At 35.5% G+C, this 16,786-nt stretch overlaps 1 protein-coding gene and 1 pseudogene across 1 annotated transcript; both read left to right on the plus strand.

The window, feature by feature from the left end:
• LOC109230700 lies at window positions 4,886-7,989 on the plus strand. Its single transcript, XM_019396104.1, has 8 exons — window positions 4,886-5,240; window positions 5,342-5,429; window positions 5,516-5,601; window positions 6,527-6,605; window positions 6,708-6,767; window positions 7,076-7,197; window positions 7,331-7,402; window positions 7,482-7,989. Exons 1-8 carry the CDS (start codon window positions 4,936-4,938, stop codon window positions 7,582-7,584), a joined length of 915 nt encoding a protein of 304 aa, XP_019251649.1. The 5' UTR covers window positions 4,886-4,935; the 3' UTR covers window positions 7,585-7,989.
• LOC109231414 lies at window positions 14,024-16,563 on the plus strand (annotated as a pseudogene).

A 16,786-nucleotide genomic window follows, 5' to 3' on the forward strand; every position in this document is an offset into this window, starting at 1 on the left:
TTATGAAAGATTTTAAGAACTTTCTTTAATAAAAATTTTGTTATACTGGAAAAGATAAAGTATATACTTATTACTTAATTATTCGTCCCCTTCTCTGGCAATTAGTTTTAGTTTCTTTATGACTTTGGGTGAATGATGAAATTTTAATTTCTCCCAACTATAAAAGTCCGTTTTTGCTAGTGGGTGTGAAGTAAAACAGTTTGGAAGTTATTTTACCTAAGGCATGTTGTACTAAATGTTGCAAGGACATGCAGGGATTGTGACCAGTTCCACTTAAATAAGATAATCAAACATGAGACTGTTTGATTATCTTGTTGTTCATTGGGCACGGGGTTAACCCCCGATCTCAGAAAAAAACTCATTCAATTTCTCATAGCTAGCATAGATTGTTTCGCTTGGTCCCATCTCAAATATTTTCTGCTTAAGCATATTTACAAGTACATATACTTTTTGTTATCATTTTATGTTTTTCTGCTTAATCATATTTACTAGCGGCACTGCATGGTTGTAGTACTTTTGGTAATTGGAGGACCAAAAAGTAGAATTAAACCATCGAAAGTATCTCAAAGTTGTAGAATATATTTTCCTTTTATTTTATTTGCAAATGCACAATAAATATTTCTTTCTTTTAATGTATTTAGTAGTACGTAATTTCTGGTAATTTTCTTGAAGTCTAATGTGATCTCTAGCATATGCATGATTTTTTTTTTTTAAAACTGATAATCAAATATTAGATAACCCACTATTTGTAACAACAGATATTTGGCATGCAAGAATAAATATTATATGAAACAATTATTGTTGTATCACGAAATAAACTATATTAATTTAAAATATAAAAAGAATCATCTGTGAACTATTACGACGGATCATAACTTTACATTGCATTGTTAAAGTTATAATTTTAGAAAAAAATTAAAATTTTAAACAATGAAAATTAGCTTGCAACTCTAAGCTCCTTTAAAATACTTAGTGTTTTTCATTTTAATATGAACAAATAGATTTAGTCTTTATTTTTTGTATAGAAAGATTTTAGTCTTTCGCTATGGTTCAATACTTATCGTAGAACCCATAAAACTTCAAATTTTAGCTCCGTTTTTGTTATGAAGAGAGATATCATGCTTGAATCTTCAAACTTCGTTGCTATTAATTTCTATTATATTCTTATGTAAAAGCAAATAGGAGAAACTCAATTCCTAATTATTTAAAGAGACAATATAAAATTAAAATAAATCACACCCTTAATTTTCAAGAGTAATCTACATACAAAAGAATATAGGATCCAAAATCTAGCATGTTATCTTATATTTCAATAATATTCTATGAGATTATTATTATGACTTTTAGAGTGGAAGTCCTTTAACAGCTTGTTTGGATGGTTGTTACCTATCGTATTGTATCGTATTGTTACTTTAAATACAATGTTTGTTTTGATTGTTACTTAAATTTTATTGTATCGTATCGTTAAATCCGTCGTTACGTAACGATGAAATGGCCTACCAGGGAGTTTCTTTTACCCTCTTGTATGTATGGGTGTGCATTGGGGACAATGCACAATTGTAAGTGTGGGGTGAGGAAATTGTCTAGGTGACTTTCTATGCTATTTTAGTTGTATTAGTTTAATTGACTAATTTTTTTTTTCAAAAATAGAAAGGATTGGACTTTTCCTGACGATGGATCTTGTAGACAATTTTCTTGATGGAGTTAAGTCTAAAAAAAAAAAAAAAAAGATTTTCTTTGTAGTTAGTGTAATAATTCCCCCTTGGTTTTTCTTTGTGCCGTGGTTCTTTTCCAAGGGTTTTGTTTGAACCGGGTGTAGTTAGTTTTTTTTTTTGGAGTAGGAGCCATTGTGTTGTGTTTTGAATTGAAGCAATATCTCTTGATTTTGTTATGCCTTGAGAATAGTGAGTACTTTGGTTGTGACGCTTAGGCTCAGTTTTTGACTCTTGTATAAGTACCTTAAATTTTATGATCTTAAATTTGCTTAACCGCTTTGAGTAGAGTGTCTTGATGAAAACCAATCCTGAGTGAGTTATGTGCCATGTGTGTGTAAGGATTTGTTATATTCTGTACATTGCATTTGATGCCTAGAACTTGCCCTGTGTGTTTGCAAAGCGAAATAGCAGTTTTGTTCAGTCTTGGAAGTGATATAGGCGTTTCTTTGTTGAGCCAGATATGTATATTTTACCCACCTAATTGTTATGTATCGTATTTAACCCCTTTGAGCCTGTAATCTTGTTTCTTTGGCAACCACATTACAAGCCTTACCCATTTGTTTGAATTAATCATCTATTTGAACCTTTTAACCTCTCATGAGCACTTGAATTATTATGAACTGTGTAAAAGTTAAAGTGTGGGGTGGTTGGTTTGGCTTTTGAGTGGAACTAATGAAATAAGGAGAAAGGTGCACTGTTTTTGAAAAAAGTAAGAGCCACTTGAATTGGAAAAAAAAAAAGAAAAAAAAATAGTTGGATTGTTGTGAAAAAACAAAATATTCCTTGATAAGTGGTGGCTTTTGATGTAAGTGTGCTTAAAGAAGAATGGGGTAATATACATTGATGTGAAGGTGGAGTTTTGGTTTGACATAAATATTGGGTTTGAATGTTAAAGTATATGTATTAAAGTGCTTAGGGAGGTGTAGTCACTCTTATATCTAAATGTATCCTACCCGTCCCGTAGCCTACATTACGACCAAATAAAGTCCTACTTGATCCTAGACTGAATGAGCTCGATTAGTGGAGTAGTACACTACGGGCAAGCTTATGGTGCATCTTTTGTGGCATATGAATGTTATTTTTGAGAGTGAGTGAATTCTTTCTATCTTGAGTTCCTAAGTATTCTTAAATTTTATTACGTGGAACTACTCTCTTTTGTTGTGTGAGGGCACTTGATTCATGAAGGAAAGGTAATGTCAGTGACCTCTATGTTAGAGTAGGTAGGTCAGTTGTGCATAATGCGTTGTACTTGTGAGTCAAATCTTGAGGTGAAGATGTTACGCTTTTGTGCTTAGTCTATTTTAAATATTCTTGGTGTGATGAGTTAGGAGAATTATTTAAAAATGTCGTGTTTATATAAAGTGTAGTTTGATTGCTCGAGGACGAGCAATGTTTAAGTGTGGGGTGTTGATGATAGGCTATAATTACGTATTTTAGTCGCTTATTACACTCAAATTTACTGCACTTTAGTTGAGTTTGCGTTTTAATCGCTAGTGTCTTGCACTAGTTGTGTGTTTTATGCCTTGTAGGAGTGCTTCCGAGTTATGTAGATGTTATGGAATGAACTCAAGTGATTTAGAGCTTTGAAGTCTGAGTAAAAGCCCAAGGAATTAAGCCGGGATCATATTCGGGGATCAACAGATGATAGAGCAACAAAACGAAGAATCGAGTAGACATATTCCACACTGTCTAGTAAAATACATATAACTTTTTACTCAGAACTCCATTTGGGCTCCACAATATATGGTTGGAAATCTAACTCAAAGGGCTACAACTTTCATGTTTTAAGTTTTTCCAAATTCCAAACGGAACAGGGTGAAAAATGCTATCGAAACCGCGACCGCGGACCTGAGGCGGGCTGAGGCAGTACACTTGCCAAATACCGCATCCGTACCGCGGTTGACCGCGGCCGCGGCAGTCCAGACATGAAAAATTATCCTTTTTCGCGTAGGAGAAGGTATAATTATTTGGGCCCGACCCTACTTGGTATATATACATGGAAAAACGGTATTTTTGAGGGAGGAGACCAATTTTTGACACAAATTCGACCTAAGGAGGCAGAGACACAATAGGAGTAAGGCCGGGAATCCTTCTACGAGTTTTCCTTCCTCTTCCTATTTTTCATTGTTGGTTATGACTTTTAGTATTGTAGTTTTACATACTATTATGAATAGCTAATTTGTTATCTAGGGTTTTGATAGAACTTTTTGTAGGATAAATTCTTGTTATGTTTTTATATAATTGAGTTGTTGGATTTCTCTACTTGTTCAACTACGCGTTTGTTGTTGTTGATTGAATGGCCATCAATTGACTGTGCCTATTTAGTGTGTCTGCTAGAGAGAGAGTACATATTTAGGTAGTTATTGAACAACGTCACTCCTAACGTATGTGAGAAATCAATACATAGGGTTTAAAGGTAGGTTTAGAAATAACAAAGCCTTGACGTGGTCATAATGAGCGGTTAGATAAAACCAACTAGCGTAGTTCGAGAGAATATGTCTAGTAAATTGTTGTAGTTGCTCGAGAAAGAATTACGGCACCTAAAGTGCTCACGATCAGTAGAGAATACATTGGCGAAATTGTAGAGAACATAGCTAGAAGGATTCCGACAATTGGGAAATCATAACTCTAGACCTCCTTAATTTAGTCTCCAACCCTTTGTCTCGTTAGTTGATAGTTTTATCGCTTTATGATATTTGTTAGTTAATTAGTTAGAAATATAAATCTCAATCTTTATAATTTAGAAAATTGTTCAAACTTGTCTTCTTAGTGATATTAAACAGATATAGCTAAGCCTTAGTTCTCTGTGGGATTCGACTCCCGACTTTTAGATCGGATTATATTTGCAGCGACCACTTATCCTTTTTAGGACTAGAGTTGGGCGTGATCAAAAAGCAAATAGGAGAAACTCATTTCCTAATTATTCAAAGAGACAATACAAAATTAATATCAATCACGTCCTTAATTTTCAACAGTAATCTACATACAAAAGAATATAGGATCCAAAATCTAGCATGTTATCTTATACTTCAATAATATTCTATGAGATTATTATTATGACTTTTAGAGTGGAAGTCCTTTAAATCTAACGCCTAATTACTTTAATATTTTTTTTAAAAACAATTTATTAAAGTAGAGATAGAAATAAAGAGATTTTATGTCCAATTTTAAATTAAAATAAAAAGCTTTGAATTCGTGTTCCTGCAAGATAAAGCTAAGAATGCATCCAATGTCTTTTACGCATCAACAATTCCTCCACTTTAATCCTCCTCAAGTGGCGGCGCCGGCGCCGGCGCCGGCGCTATGGAGTGTCTCTTCACGTCCTTGGCTATCAATTAAAAAGAGGGAGATGGAATGTTTGACGATTACTGCTGCTGCAGCGGGAGATTTAAGTGCAGATGCTACTAGTAGTAGCAGTGCCAAAGGGTCGGGAACCACCGCCAGAGGGCGGAGGTTGTTGAAGGTCAGGGAGGAGAAGAGGAAACGTGAATATGAACGTCTCCACAACTACCCTGCTTGGGCCAAGTCCTTTTCTTTCTCCCTTGATTTTATTCTATGTTACATGGCCAAGTCTCCACCACGGTCGGTGCTTGAAACATTTCGTTTTTTTGTTTTTGTTTTTTCAGAGTGTTAGAAGATGCTTGTAAGCATGACACAGAGCTTTGTGCTGTGCTTGGTGATAGTATTGGCAATCCAGAGCTTATGAGGAAAAGGGTGGGTGCTATTTTATCCTTTTACAGATACTCCACTTTTTATTGATTAAATTTCAATTAAATTTATCCTTTTCTCCATTTTGATAGGTCGAAGAAAGAGTTCGAACTAAGGGCCAAAATTTTTACAAGTCTAAAACAGGATCTGTGCTTGCATTCAAAGTCAGCTTTAGAGAGTAAATAAATTCTGACTCTTCCGTCTTCTTAAAATTCCCTGGTGTAGTGCACTTCATTCTGTTAAATATAAAAGCGGAGAAGAAGAATTAGTCCATGTCTTTGTTCACTTCTTAAGGTGTCACTCTAAGGTTATTTTGTCTGACAATATAGGGTTCTTGTTAAAATTGCTTTGTAATAGTTCATTAAAATCACTATTTGCGTGTCTGATTGTAGCAACACAGGTCCTACAACTAAAAAGAAGATATAGATCAGGAAATGCACTGGAGTTAATATGAGTTATTATAATTCAAATACATGGCCTTTTGGTTTGTTATTCGTGCTTTATATTTCTTAACATCAGCTGTCACAAAGCTGCAAATGCTTTGCAGATATTTATAGGCCCTTATACAATAAATTGTTCAGCAGTTTTAGTTGAGTGTCTTTGCAGAACGTATATGATTTTGGTATGAAGGAAATTATTTTCGTCGGAAAATGTTTCTAGTGCCTGATTGGTGAATGAAATATACTGTGTGGAAATAATAATTATTATGGATAAATAGTTTCAAGTATTGGATAGTTTGCTTTTTGAGCAACTACTCTCTTGGGGAAATTTTCGTCTTCTCGAGTAAGGGTGTCCCTTTTGTTTACCTTTTTGACGGGTTTATTTCGAATATCCTTTATCCAAAAACCCATTGAACCAATCACACCCTTATGCATATTCTATGGCTAGCATCAGGTCTGTTAGATGTAGTGGTGCACCCATCCCCATCAAATCCTAGGTCCGGTGCTGTCCGTGAGATCTGTTCGGCCATGAGCTTGGGCTATGACACTAAGTTAACAATATAATCATTAAACTGAAATGTTGCCTATTATTGCAATATTCTTTTTTATTCTTTGCTATAATGTTAAGATATATCACTCACTGGATCTAACTTGAATTGACAGTTTTAATCCTCTTGATTCCTACATATGGTTCGAATTATATGGCTCACCATCTGATCGAGACGTTAACCTTCTCGGTAGTGTATGTTGTTTTCTTCTCTGTTCTCACTTCTCACATCACATGACTTACTTTTAGCCTATTGAGTTTGATAACTTGAGGAAGATATTTTGCTCCTAATGGCAGGTTATCCAGGCATGGTATGTCATCGGCCGATTAGGCGCATTTAACTCATCTAATTTGCAGGTAAACACCTATTATTTCTTTGTCCTGCCGTTGTTTAGTGTTGTCATTCCCATCACTCTGCTTCCTTAGCAAGTAACCAATCATTAAGTGGAGTACTTACAATCATCGTCCTCGAAGTTTGTAATACCTTGAAACAAGTTGGTATTAGGTCAAGTTGTAACTGTATGAAGTTATTAGTTCTATTATGTGCTTGATCATATTAGTTCATTCATCCCCTTTTTTCTTTTCTGAAATTTTTGATTGCAAAGAATTGAAATCTCCCTTTAACATAATTGGGTAAGGTTCATATTTGTGTTAAATGAATGCAGCTGGGGGGTTCATCGTTGGAGTTTGATCCTCTTTATGATGCAGACAAAGGCTCCAAGGTGATGCCTTCATCGTTCCATGACATAAGTAATGTTGAATTCCAGGACAATTGGGGCAGAGTTTGGTATGCCTTTCTTTGCACCTTTTTCATTTAAATTTACAAATATTTCGTTAAAGATTCCTTGTTAGCATCTCAGCTAAGATGATGTCAACCACTCATAAACTTGCTTATTTCAACTTGGTCATGTGTATAATAGGGTGGATCTTGGTACAGCTGATTTCTTCTCAATTGACGTACTTCTCAATTGCTTGACTGTACTGAGCTCAGAGTAAGCGTTTCACTATCAAATTTATGAGTGGTTGACATCATCTTAGCTGAGATGCTAACATGTGTAGTTCACTATGCAGATATTTAGGCATTCAACAAGTGGTTTTTGGTGGTCGTCGGATGGGTGATTGGGAAGAGGGAATGACCAACTCTGGTGACGGATACAAATATTTTGAAATTTGACGGAGGAAATGCAACAAAATTGAGAATCAGCTGGGAGGAAATGGATAGTAGATTTATCAAGCAAACTAAATATTTAGCTCTTCAATTTGAAGAGAGATGTAGTTTTGTAGTATTATCCTTATGATACAATAGTATTTGGGATAGGACTCCGTTACTGTATTAATGATAGTAGTGAAGTTAATTGATTAGAAAAAAGTGATAATGTGTAGAGCTAATGATAGTATATCTATAATAGCTTTTTCATACTCAATTTCTCTAGCCCCCCTTGCGTTTGGATGTAGTACATCAATTCTGGGATACTTCTGACTTGTTTCCTAGAAAGTAGTAGAAATAGGCAGCTACCTGTCATGTGAACGGTATCCCCGGCTTGGAGAGTTGTATGTAATAAAGAGTTGGGATTAAGGATAAGTTGCTGTTATACTTACATTAGTTCCAACATTTTTAGGATTGGAGACTTGTATGTTATAAAGAGATAAAGAAACACACAATTTAATTTATTGAAGGCTAAATATGCTTAGCCAAATATCACGAGAACCTAAATCAGAATTTACCGTAACTCAAGGATCAAAAGTTCATTTATCTCTTTAGTAAAATAAGAATTCAAAATGTATTTTTTAGTTTCTAATGAGGGAGCATAAGACTGAAAATATTTTAGTGTTAAAAGGGTAGGAGCATGTGAAATCTGTAGGTTATGCTTTGAACTTTTACTCATAGAAGAGGGAAAAGAGTTGAAGTTAAGGTCTATCGACATTTGTGATTTCTTTTTTGTTGCTTGTATGACTTCCTACACAGGTGTCTGATGTTCACAAACGACCAAACTCGGAACTATGTCATGCTAAAGCTTCACATGATGAAGACTCTCACATTTCTGACAACCGAGGTGTCCAGATGTTGGTTCAAATAAAGCATGGCTCGTNCCCTAGACCGCAGAAGCGGCATTCACTGTACAGATATAGAAATTCAAGGGTTTTAATTTCATAAGTTGGAAAAATCAATTGAGAGCTCGGTTTTAGGCGATTTGTAGTGGGTTTCGAAGAGAAGATCACTTACGTTTCTTGGTCCTTTTGTTATATTTCATCATTATATAGTTAAATACATCATTGGAATTCGAAGTTTAGGATAAAAAAAATTTGGATAATTTGGGGTAAAACTTCATTGCCTAAACTATTGAGTTTTGAGTGGGCATTTGACCTCCGATTTGGGAGATTTTTATATGGTTAGACTCGTGAAAGTACGAGGGTTCTAAAAATGTGAAAATTATTCGATTCCGAGGCGTTGGCCTGAAGGGCATTTTGGTCATTTCACCTAATTTTACGCCGTAGCTTTGAATTTATTAGCAAAACCAGGTGTTTGCGATGTTATTTACGATGTGTAATTGAATTGAATAGATTTGAGCCATTTGGAGTCGGATACTCGTGGCAAGAGCGTGGTTTCTAGTTAATATTGAGCCGGTTCGAGGTAAGTGACTTGTCTAACCTTGTGTGGGGGACTTTCCCCTTTAGGACATGATCTTTGAATATTTGAATGCCTCGTACGTGAGGTGACGAGCGCGTACTTGAGCTAATTGTTGTAAACCCGTTTCTACTTGAAGTATTTAAATTGAGATTTCATGTTTACTTGTTCATTTTAAACTGTAAGTTTATACCTGTGCTAGCTTAGAGACTCATGTTTATCTGGCTTACTTGCTAATTGTTTAGCTGTGCTATTTGTACTCTGTGGAGCATGTTAGGCTAGAATTTACTATTTCTTGTCCTGATCTTTTGGCATTATTCTGAGACTATGAGTTGCTTGTTGTTGTGTGTTTAATTTGGGACTACGGGACGGCTTCCCGGGAGATCCCCCTGTACTTGAGATATTCTGGATTAAGGGTGCGGGATACCAAGAGATCCCTGGCACATGTGTTTCTATATATATACTGGGATACCAAGAGATCCCCGGCTTACTTATTGAGGATACCAAGAGATCCTCGGGATACCAAGAGATCCCTAGTGTATATGGTGAGGATACCAAGAGATCCTCGGGATACCAAGAGATCCCTAGTGTATATGATGAGGATACCAAGAGATCCTCGGGATACCAAGAGATCCACGGCTTACTTATTGAGGATACCAAGAGATCCTCGGGATACCAAGAGATCCCTAGTGTATATGATGAGGATACCAAGAGATCCTCGGGATACCAAGAGATCCCCGGCTATTATTCCTTGTTGAGGGCAGTTTTCCCGCGGCTGAATCTAGTATCGGTGCTAGGGAAATCTGGCTGCTTAAAGTTATAATTTTAGAAAAAAATTAAAATTTTAAACAAATGAAAATTAGCTTGCACAACTCTAGCTCCTTTAAAATACTTAGTGTTTTTCATTTTAATATGAACAAATAGATTTAGTCTTTATTTTTTGTATAGAAAGATTTTAGTCTTTCGCTATGGTTCAATACTTATCGTAGAACCCATAAAACTTCAAATTTTAGCTCCGTTTTTGTTATGAAGAGAGATATCATGCTTGAATCTTCAAAACTTCGTTGCTATTTAATTTCTATTATATTCTTATGTAAAAGCAAATAGGAGAAACTCAATTCCTAATTATTTTAAAGGACAATATAAAATTAAATAAAATCACACCCTTAATTTTCAAGAGTAATTACATACAAAGAATATAGGATCCAAATCTAGCATGTTATCTTATATTTCAATAATATTCTATGAGATTATTATTATGACTTTTAGAGTGGAAGTCTTTAACAGCTTGTTTGGATGGTTGTTACCTATCGTTTGTATCGTATTGTTACTTTAAATACAATGTTTGTTTTGATTGTTACTTAAATTTTATTGTATCGTATCGTTAAATCGTCGTTACGTAACGATGAAATGGCTACCAGGGAGTTTCTTTTTACCCTCTTGTATGTATGGGTGTGCATTGGGACAATGCACAATTGTAAGTGTGGGGTGAGGAAATTGTCTAGGTGACTTTCTATGCTATTTTAGTTGTATTAGTTTAATTGACTAATTTTTTTTTTCAAAAATAGAAAGGATTGGACTTTTCCTGACGATGGATCTTGTAGACAATTTTCTGATGGAGTTAAGTCTAAAAAAAAAAAAAAAAAAAAGATTTTCTTTGTAGTTAGTGTAATAATTCCCCCTTGGTTTTTCTTTGTGCCGTGGTTCTTTTCCAGGGTTTTGTTTGAACCGGGTGTAGTTAGTTTTTTTTTTTGGAGTAGGAGCCATTGTGTTGTGTTTTGAATTGAAGCAATATCTCTTGATTTTGTTATGCCTTGAGAATAGTGAGTACTTTGGTTGTGACGCTTAGGCTCAGTTTTTTGACTCTTGTATAAGTACCTTAAATTTTTATGATCTTAAATTTGCTTACCGCTTTGAGTAGAGTGTCTTGATGAAAACCAATCCTGAGTGAGTTATGTGCCATGTGTGTGTAAGGATTTGTTAATTCTGTACATTGCATTTGATGCCTAGAACTTGCCCTGTGTGTTTGCAAAGCGAAATAGCAGTTTTTGTTCAGTTCTGGAAGTGATATAGGCGTTTCTTTTTTGAGCCAGATATGTATATTTTACCCACCTAATTGTTATGTATCGTATTTAACCCCTTTGAGCCTGTAATCTTGTTTCTTTGGCAACCACATTACAAGCCTTACCCATTTTTTGAATTAATCATCTATTTGAACCTTTTAACCTCTCATGAGCACCTTGAATTATTATGAACTGTGTAAAAGTTAAAGTGTGGGGTGGTTGGTTTGGCTTTTGAGTGAACTAATGAAATAAGGAGAAAGGTGCACTGTTTTTGAAAAAAGTAAGAGCCACTTGAATTGGAAAAAAAAAAAGAAAAAAAAATAGTTGGTGTTTTGAAAAAACAAAATATTCCTTGATAAGTGGTGGCTTTTGATGTAAGTGTGCTTAAAGAAGAATGGGGTAATATACATTGATGTGAAGGTGGAGTTTTGGTTTGACATAAATATTGGGTTGAATGTTAAAGTATATGTATTAAAGTGCTTAGGGAGGTGTAGTCACTCTTATATCTAAATGTATCTACCCGTCCCGTACCTACATTACGACCAAATAAAGTCCTACTTGATCCTAGACTGAATGAGCTCGATTAGTGGAGTAGTACACTACGGGCAAGCTTATGGTGCATCTTTTGTGGCATATGAATGTTATTTTTTGAGAGTGAGTGAATTCTTTCTATCTTGAGTTCCTAAGTATTCTTAAATTTTATTACGTGGAACTACTCTCTTTTGTTGTGTGAGGGCACTTGATTCATGAAGGAAAGGTAATGTCAGTGACCTCGTATGTTAGAGTAGGTAGGTCAGTTGTGCATAATGCGTTGTACTTGTGAGTCAAATCTTGAGGTGAAGATGTTACGCTTTGTGCTTAGCTATTTTAAATATTCTTGGGGTTGATGAGTTAGGAGAATTATTTAAAAATGTCGTGTTTATATTAAAGTGTAGTTTGATTGCTCGAGGACGAGCAATGTTTAAGTGTGGGGTGTGATGATAGGCTATAATTACGTATTTTAGTCGCTTATTACACTCAAATTTACTGCACTTTAGTTGAGTTTGCGTTTTAATCGCTAGTGTCTTGCACTAGTTGTGTGTTTTTATGCCTTGTAGGAGTGCTTCCGAGTTATGTAGATGTTATGGAATGAACTCAAGTGATTTAGAGCTTTGAGTCTGAGTAAAAGCCCAAGGAATTAAGCCGGGATCATATTCGGGGATCAACAGATGATAGAGCAACAAAACGAAGAATCGAGTAGACATATTCCACACTGTCTAGTAAAATACATATAACTTTTTACTCAGAACTCCATTTGGGCTCCACAATATATGGTTGGAAATCTAACTCAAAAGGGCTACAACTTTCATGTTTTAAGTTTTTCCAAATTCCAAACGGAACAGGGTGAAAAAATGGTATCGAAACCGCGACGCGGACTGAGGCGGGCTGAGGCAGTACACTTGCCAAAATACCGCATCCGTACCGCGGTTGACCGCGGCCGCGGCAGTCCAGACATGAAAAATTATCCTTTTTCGCGTAGGAGAAGTATAATTATTTGGGCCCGACCCTACTTGGTATATATACATGGGAAAAACGGTATTTTTGAGGGAGGAGACCAATTTTTGACACAAATTCGACCTAAGGAGGCAGAGACACAATAGGAGTAAGGCCGGGAATCCTTCTACGAGTTTTCCTTCCTCTTCCTATTTTTCATTGTTGGTTATGACTTTTAGTATTGTAGTTTTACATACTATTATGAATAGCTAATTTGTTATCTAGGGTTTTGATAGAACTTTTTGTAGGATAAATTCTTGTTATGTTTTTATATAATTGAGTTGTTGGATTTCTCTACTTGTTCAACTACGCGTTTGTTGTTGTTGATTGAATGGCCATCAATTGACTGTGCCTATTTAGTGTGTCTGCTAGAGAGAGAGTACATATTTAGGTAGTTATTGAACAACGTCACTCCTAACGTATGTGAGAATCAATACATAGGGTTTAAAGGTAGGTTTAGAAATAACAAAGCCTTGACGTGGTCTAATGAGCGGTTAGATAAAAACCAACTAGCGTAGTTCGAGAGAATATGTCTAGTAAATTGTTGTAGTTGCTCGAGAAAGAATTACGGCACCTAAAGTGCTCACGATCAGTAGAGAATACATTGGCAAATTGTAGAGAACATAGCTAGAAGGATTCCGACAATTGGGAAATCATAACTCTAGACCTCCTTAATTTAGTCTCCAACCCTTTGTCTCGTTAGTTGATAGTTTTATCGCTTTATGATATTTGTTAGTTAATTAGTTAGAAATATAAATCTTCAATCTTTATAATTTAGAAAATTGTTCAAACTTGTTCTTCTTAGTGATATTAAACAGATATAGCTATAGCCTTAGTTCTCTGTGGGATTCGACTCCCGACTTTTAGATCGGATTATATTTGCAGCGACCACTTATCCTTTTTAGGACTAGAGTTGGGCGTGATCAAAAAGCAAATAGGAGAAACTCATTTCCTAATTATTCAAAGAGACAATACAAAATTAATATCAATCACGTCCTTAATTTTCAACAAGTAATCTACATACAAAAGAATATAGGATCCAAAATCTAGCATGTTATCTTTATACTTCAATAATATTCTATGAGATATTATTATGACTTTTAGAGTGGAAGTCCTTTAAATCTAACGCCTAATACTTTAATATTTTTTTTAAAAACAATTTATTAAAGTAGAGATAGAAATAAAGAGATTTTATGTCCAATTTTAAATTAAAATAAAAAGCTTTGAATTCGTGTTCCTGCAAGATAAAGCTAAGAATGCATCCAATGTCTTTTACGCATCAACAATTCCTCCACTTTAATCCTCCTCAAGTGGCGGCGCCGGCGCCCGGCCGCGGCGCTATGGAGTGTCTCTTCACGTCCTTGGCTATCAATTAAAAAGAGGGAGATGGAATGTTTGACGATTATGCTGCTGCAGCGGGAGATTTAAGTGCAGATGCTACTAGTAGTAGCAGTGCCAAAGGGTCGGGAACCACCGCCAGAGGGCGGAGGTGGTGAAGGTCAGGGAGGAGAAGAGGAAACGTGAATATGAACGTCTCCACAACTACCCTGCTTGGGCCAAGTCCTTTTCTTTCTCCTTGATTTTATTCTATGTTACATGGCCAAGTCTCCACCACGGTCGGTGCTTGAAACATTTCGTTTTTTTGTTTTTGTTTTTTCAGAGTGTTAGAAGATGCTTGTAAGCATGACACAGAGCTTTGTGCTGTGCTTGGTGAATAGTATGGCAATCCAGAGCTTTGAGGAAAAGGGTGGGTGCTATTTTATCCTTTTACAGATACTCCACTTTTTATTGATAAATTTCAATTAAATTTATCCTTTTCTCCATTTTGATAGGTCGAAGAAAGAGTTCGAACTAAGGGCCAAAATTTTTACAAGTCTAAAACAGGATCTGTGCTTGCATTCAAAGTCAGCTTTAGAGAGTAAATAAATTCTGACTCTTCCGTCTTCTTAAAATTCCCTGGTGTAGTGCACTTCATTTCTGTTAAATATAAAAGCGGGAGAAGAGAATTAGTCCATGTCTTTGTTCACTTCTTAAGGTGTCACTCTAGATTATTTTGTCTGACAATATAGGGTTCTTGTTAAAATTGCTTTGTAATAGTTCATTAAAATCACTATTTGCGTGTCTGATTGTAGCCACACAGGTCCTACAACTAAAAAGAAGTATAGATCAGGAAATGCACTGGAGTTAATATGAGTTATTATAATTCAAATACATGGCCTTTGGTTTGTTATTCGTGCTTTATATTTCTTAACATCAGCTGTCACAAAGCTGCAAATGCTTTGCAGATATTTATAGGCCCTTATACAATAAAATTGTTACAGCAGTTTTAGTTGAGTGTCTTTGCAGAACGTATATGATTTTGGTATGAAGGAAATTATTTTCGTCGGAAAATGTTTCTAGTGCCTGATTGGTGAATGAATATACTGTGTGGAAATAATAATTATTATGGATAAATAGTTTCAAGTATTGGATAGTTTGCTTTTGAGCAACTACTCTCTTGGGGAAATTTCGTCTTCTCGAGTAAGGGTGTCCCTTTTGTTTACCTTTTTGACGGGGTTATTTTCGAATATCCTTTATCCAAAAACCCATTGAACCAATCACACCCTTATGCATATTCTATGGCTAGCATCAGGTCTGTTAGATGTAGTGGTGCACCCATCCCCATCAAATCCTAGGTCCGGTGCTGTCCGTGAGATCTGTTCGGCCATGAGCTTGGGCTATGACACTAAGTTAACAATATAATCATTAAACTGAAATGTTGCCTATTATTGCAATATTCTTTTTTATTCTTTGCTTATTGTTAAGATATATCACTCACTGGATCTAACTTGAAATTGACAGTTTTAATCCTCTGATTCCTACATATGGTTCGAATTATATGGCTCACCATCTGATCGAGACGTTAACCTTCTCGGTAGTGTATGTTGTTTTCTTCTCTGTTCTCACTTCTCACATCACATGACTTACTTTTAGCCTATTGAGTTTGATAACTTGAGGAAGATATTTGCTCCTAATGGCAGGTTATCCAGGCATGGTATGTCATCGGCCGATTAGGCGCATTTAACTCATCTAATTTGCAGGTAAACACCTATTTTTCTTTGTTCTGCCGTTGTTTAGTGTTGCATTCCCATCACTCTGCTTCCTTAGCAAGTAACCAATCATTAAGTGGAAGTACTTACAATCATCGTCCTCGAAGTTTGTAATACCTTGAAACAAGTTGGTATTAGGTCAAGTTGTAACTGTATGAAGTTATTAGTTCTATTATGTGCTTGATCATATTAGTTCATTCATCCCCTTTTTCTTTTCTGAAATTTTTGATTGCAAAGAATTGAAATCTCCCTTTAACATAATTGGGTAAGGTTCATATTTGTGTTAAATGAATGCAGCTGGGGGGTTCATCGTTGGAGTTTGATCCTCTTTATGATGCAGACAAAGGCTCCAAGGTGATGCCTTCATCGTTCCATGACATAAGTAATGTTGAATTCCAGGACAATTGGGGCAGAGTTTGGTATGCCTTTCTTTGCACCTTTTTCATTTAAATTTACAAATATTTCGTTAAAGATTCCTTTGTTAGCATCTCAGCTAAGATGATGTCAACCACTCATAAACTTGCTTATTTCAACTTGGTCATGTGTATAATAGGGTGGATCTTGGTACAGCTGATTTCTTCTCCAATTGACGTACTTCTCAATTGCTTTGACTGTACTGAGCTCAGAGTAAGCGTTTCACTATCAAATTTATGAGTGGTTGACATCATCTTAGCTGAGATGCTAACATGTGTAGTTCACTATGCAGATATTTAGGCATTCAACAAGTGGTTTTTGGTGGTCGTCGGATGGGTGATTGGAAGAGGGAATGACCAACTCTGGTGACGGATACAAATATTTTGAAATTTGACGGAGGAAATGCAACAAAATTGAGAATCAGCTGGGAGAAATGGATAGTAGATTTATCAAGCAAACTAAATATTTAGCTCTTCAATTTGAAGAGAGATGTAGTTTTGTAGTATTATCCTTATGATACAATAGTATTTGGGATAGGACTCCGTTACTGTATTAATGATAGTAGTGAAGTTAATTGATTAGAAAAAAGTGATAATGTGTAGAGCTAATGATAGTATATCTATAATAGCTTTTTCATACTCAATTTCTCTA

The sequence above is a fragment of the Nicotiana attenuata genome, chromosome 8 (assembly GCF_001879085.1).
Source record: "Nicotiana attenuata strain UT chromosome 8, NIATTr2, whole genome shotgun sequence".
NCBI lineage: Eukaryota > Viridiplantae > Streptophyta > Magnoliopsida > Solanales > Solanaceae > Nicotiana > Nicotiana attenuata.

What these genes read in the sequence shown, in the direction of transcription:
- LOC109230700 (XM_019396104.1), top strand. Translation starts at nt 4,936, where the DNA reads ATGCATCCAATGTCTTTTACGCATCAACAATTCCTCCACTTTAATCCT. An exon ending in CAGAGCTTATGAGGAAAAGG is followed by an intron (nt 5,430 to 5,515) that starts GTGGGTGCTATT and finishes CCATTTTGATAG; the next exon opens with GTCGAAGAAAGAGTTCGAAC. An exon ending in TTAACTCATCTAATTTGCAG is followed by an intron (nt 6,768 to 7,075) that starts GTAAACACCTAT and finishes AAATGAATGCAG; the next exon opens with CTGGGGGGTTCATCGTTGGA.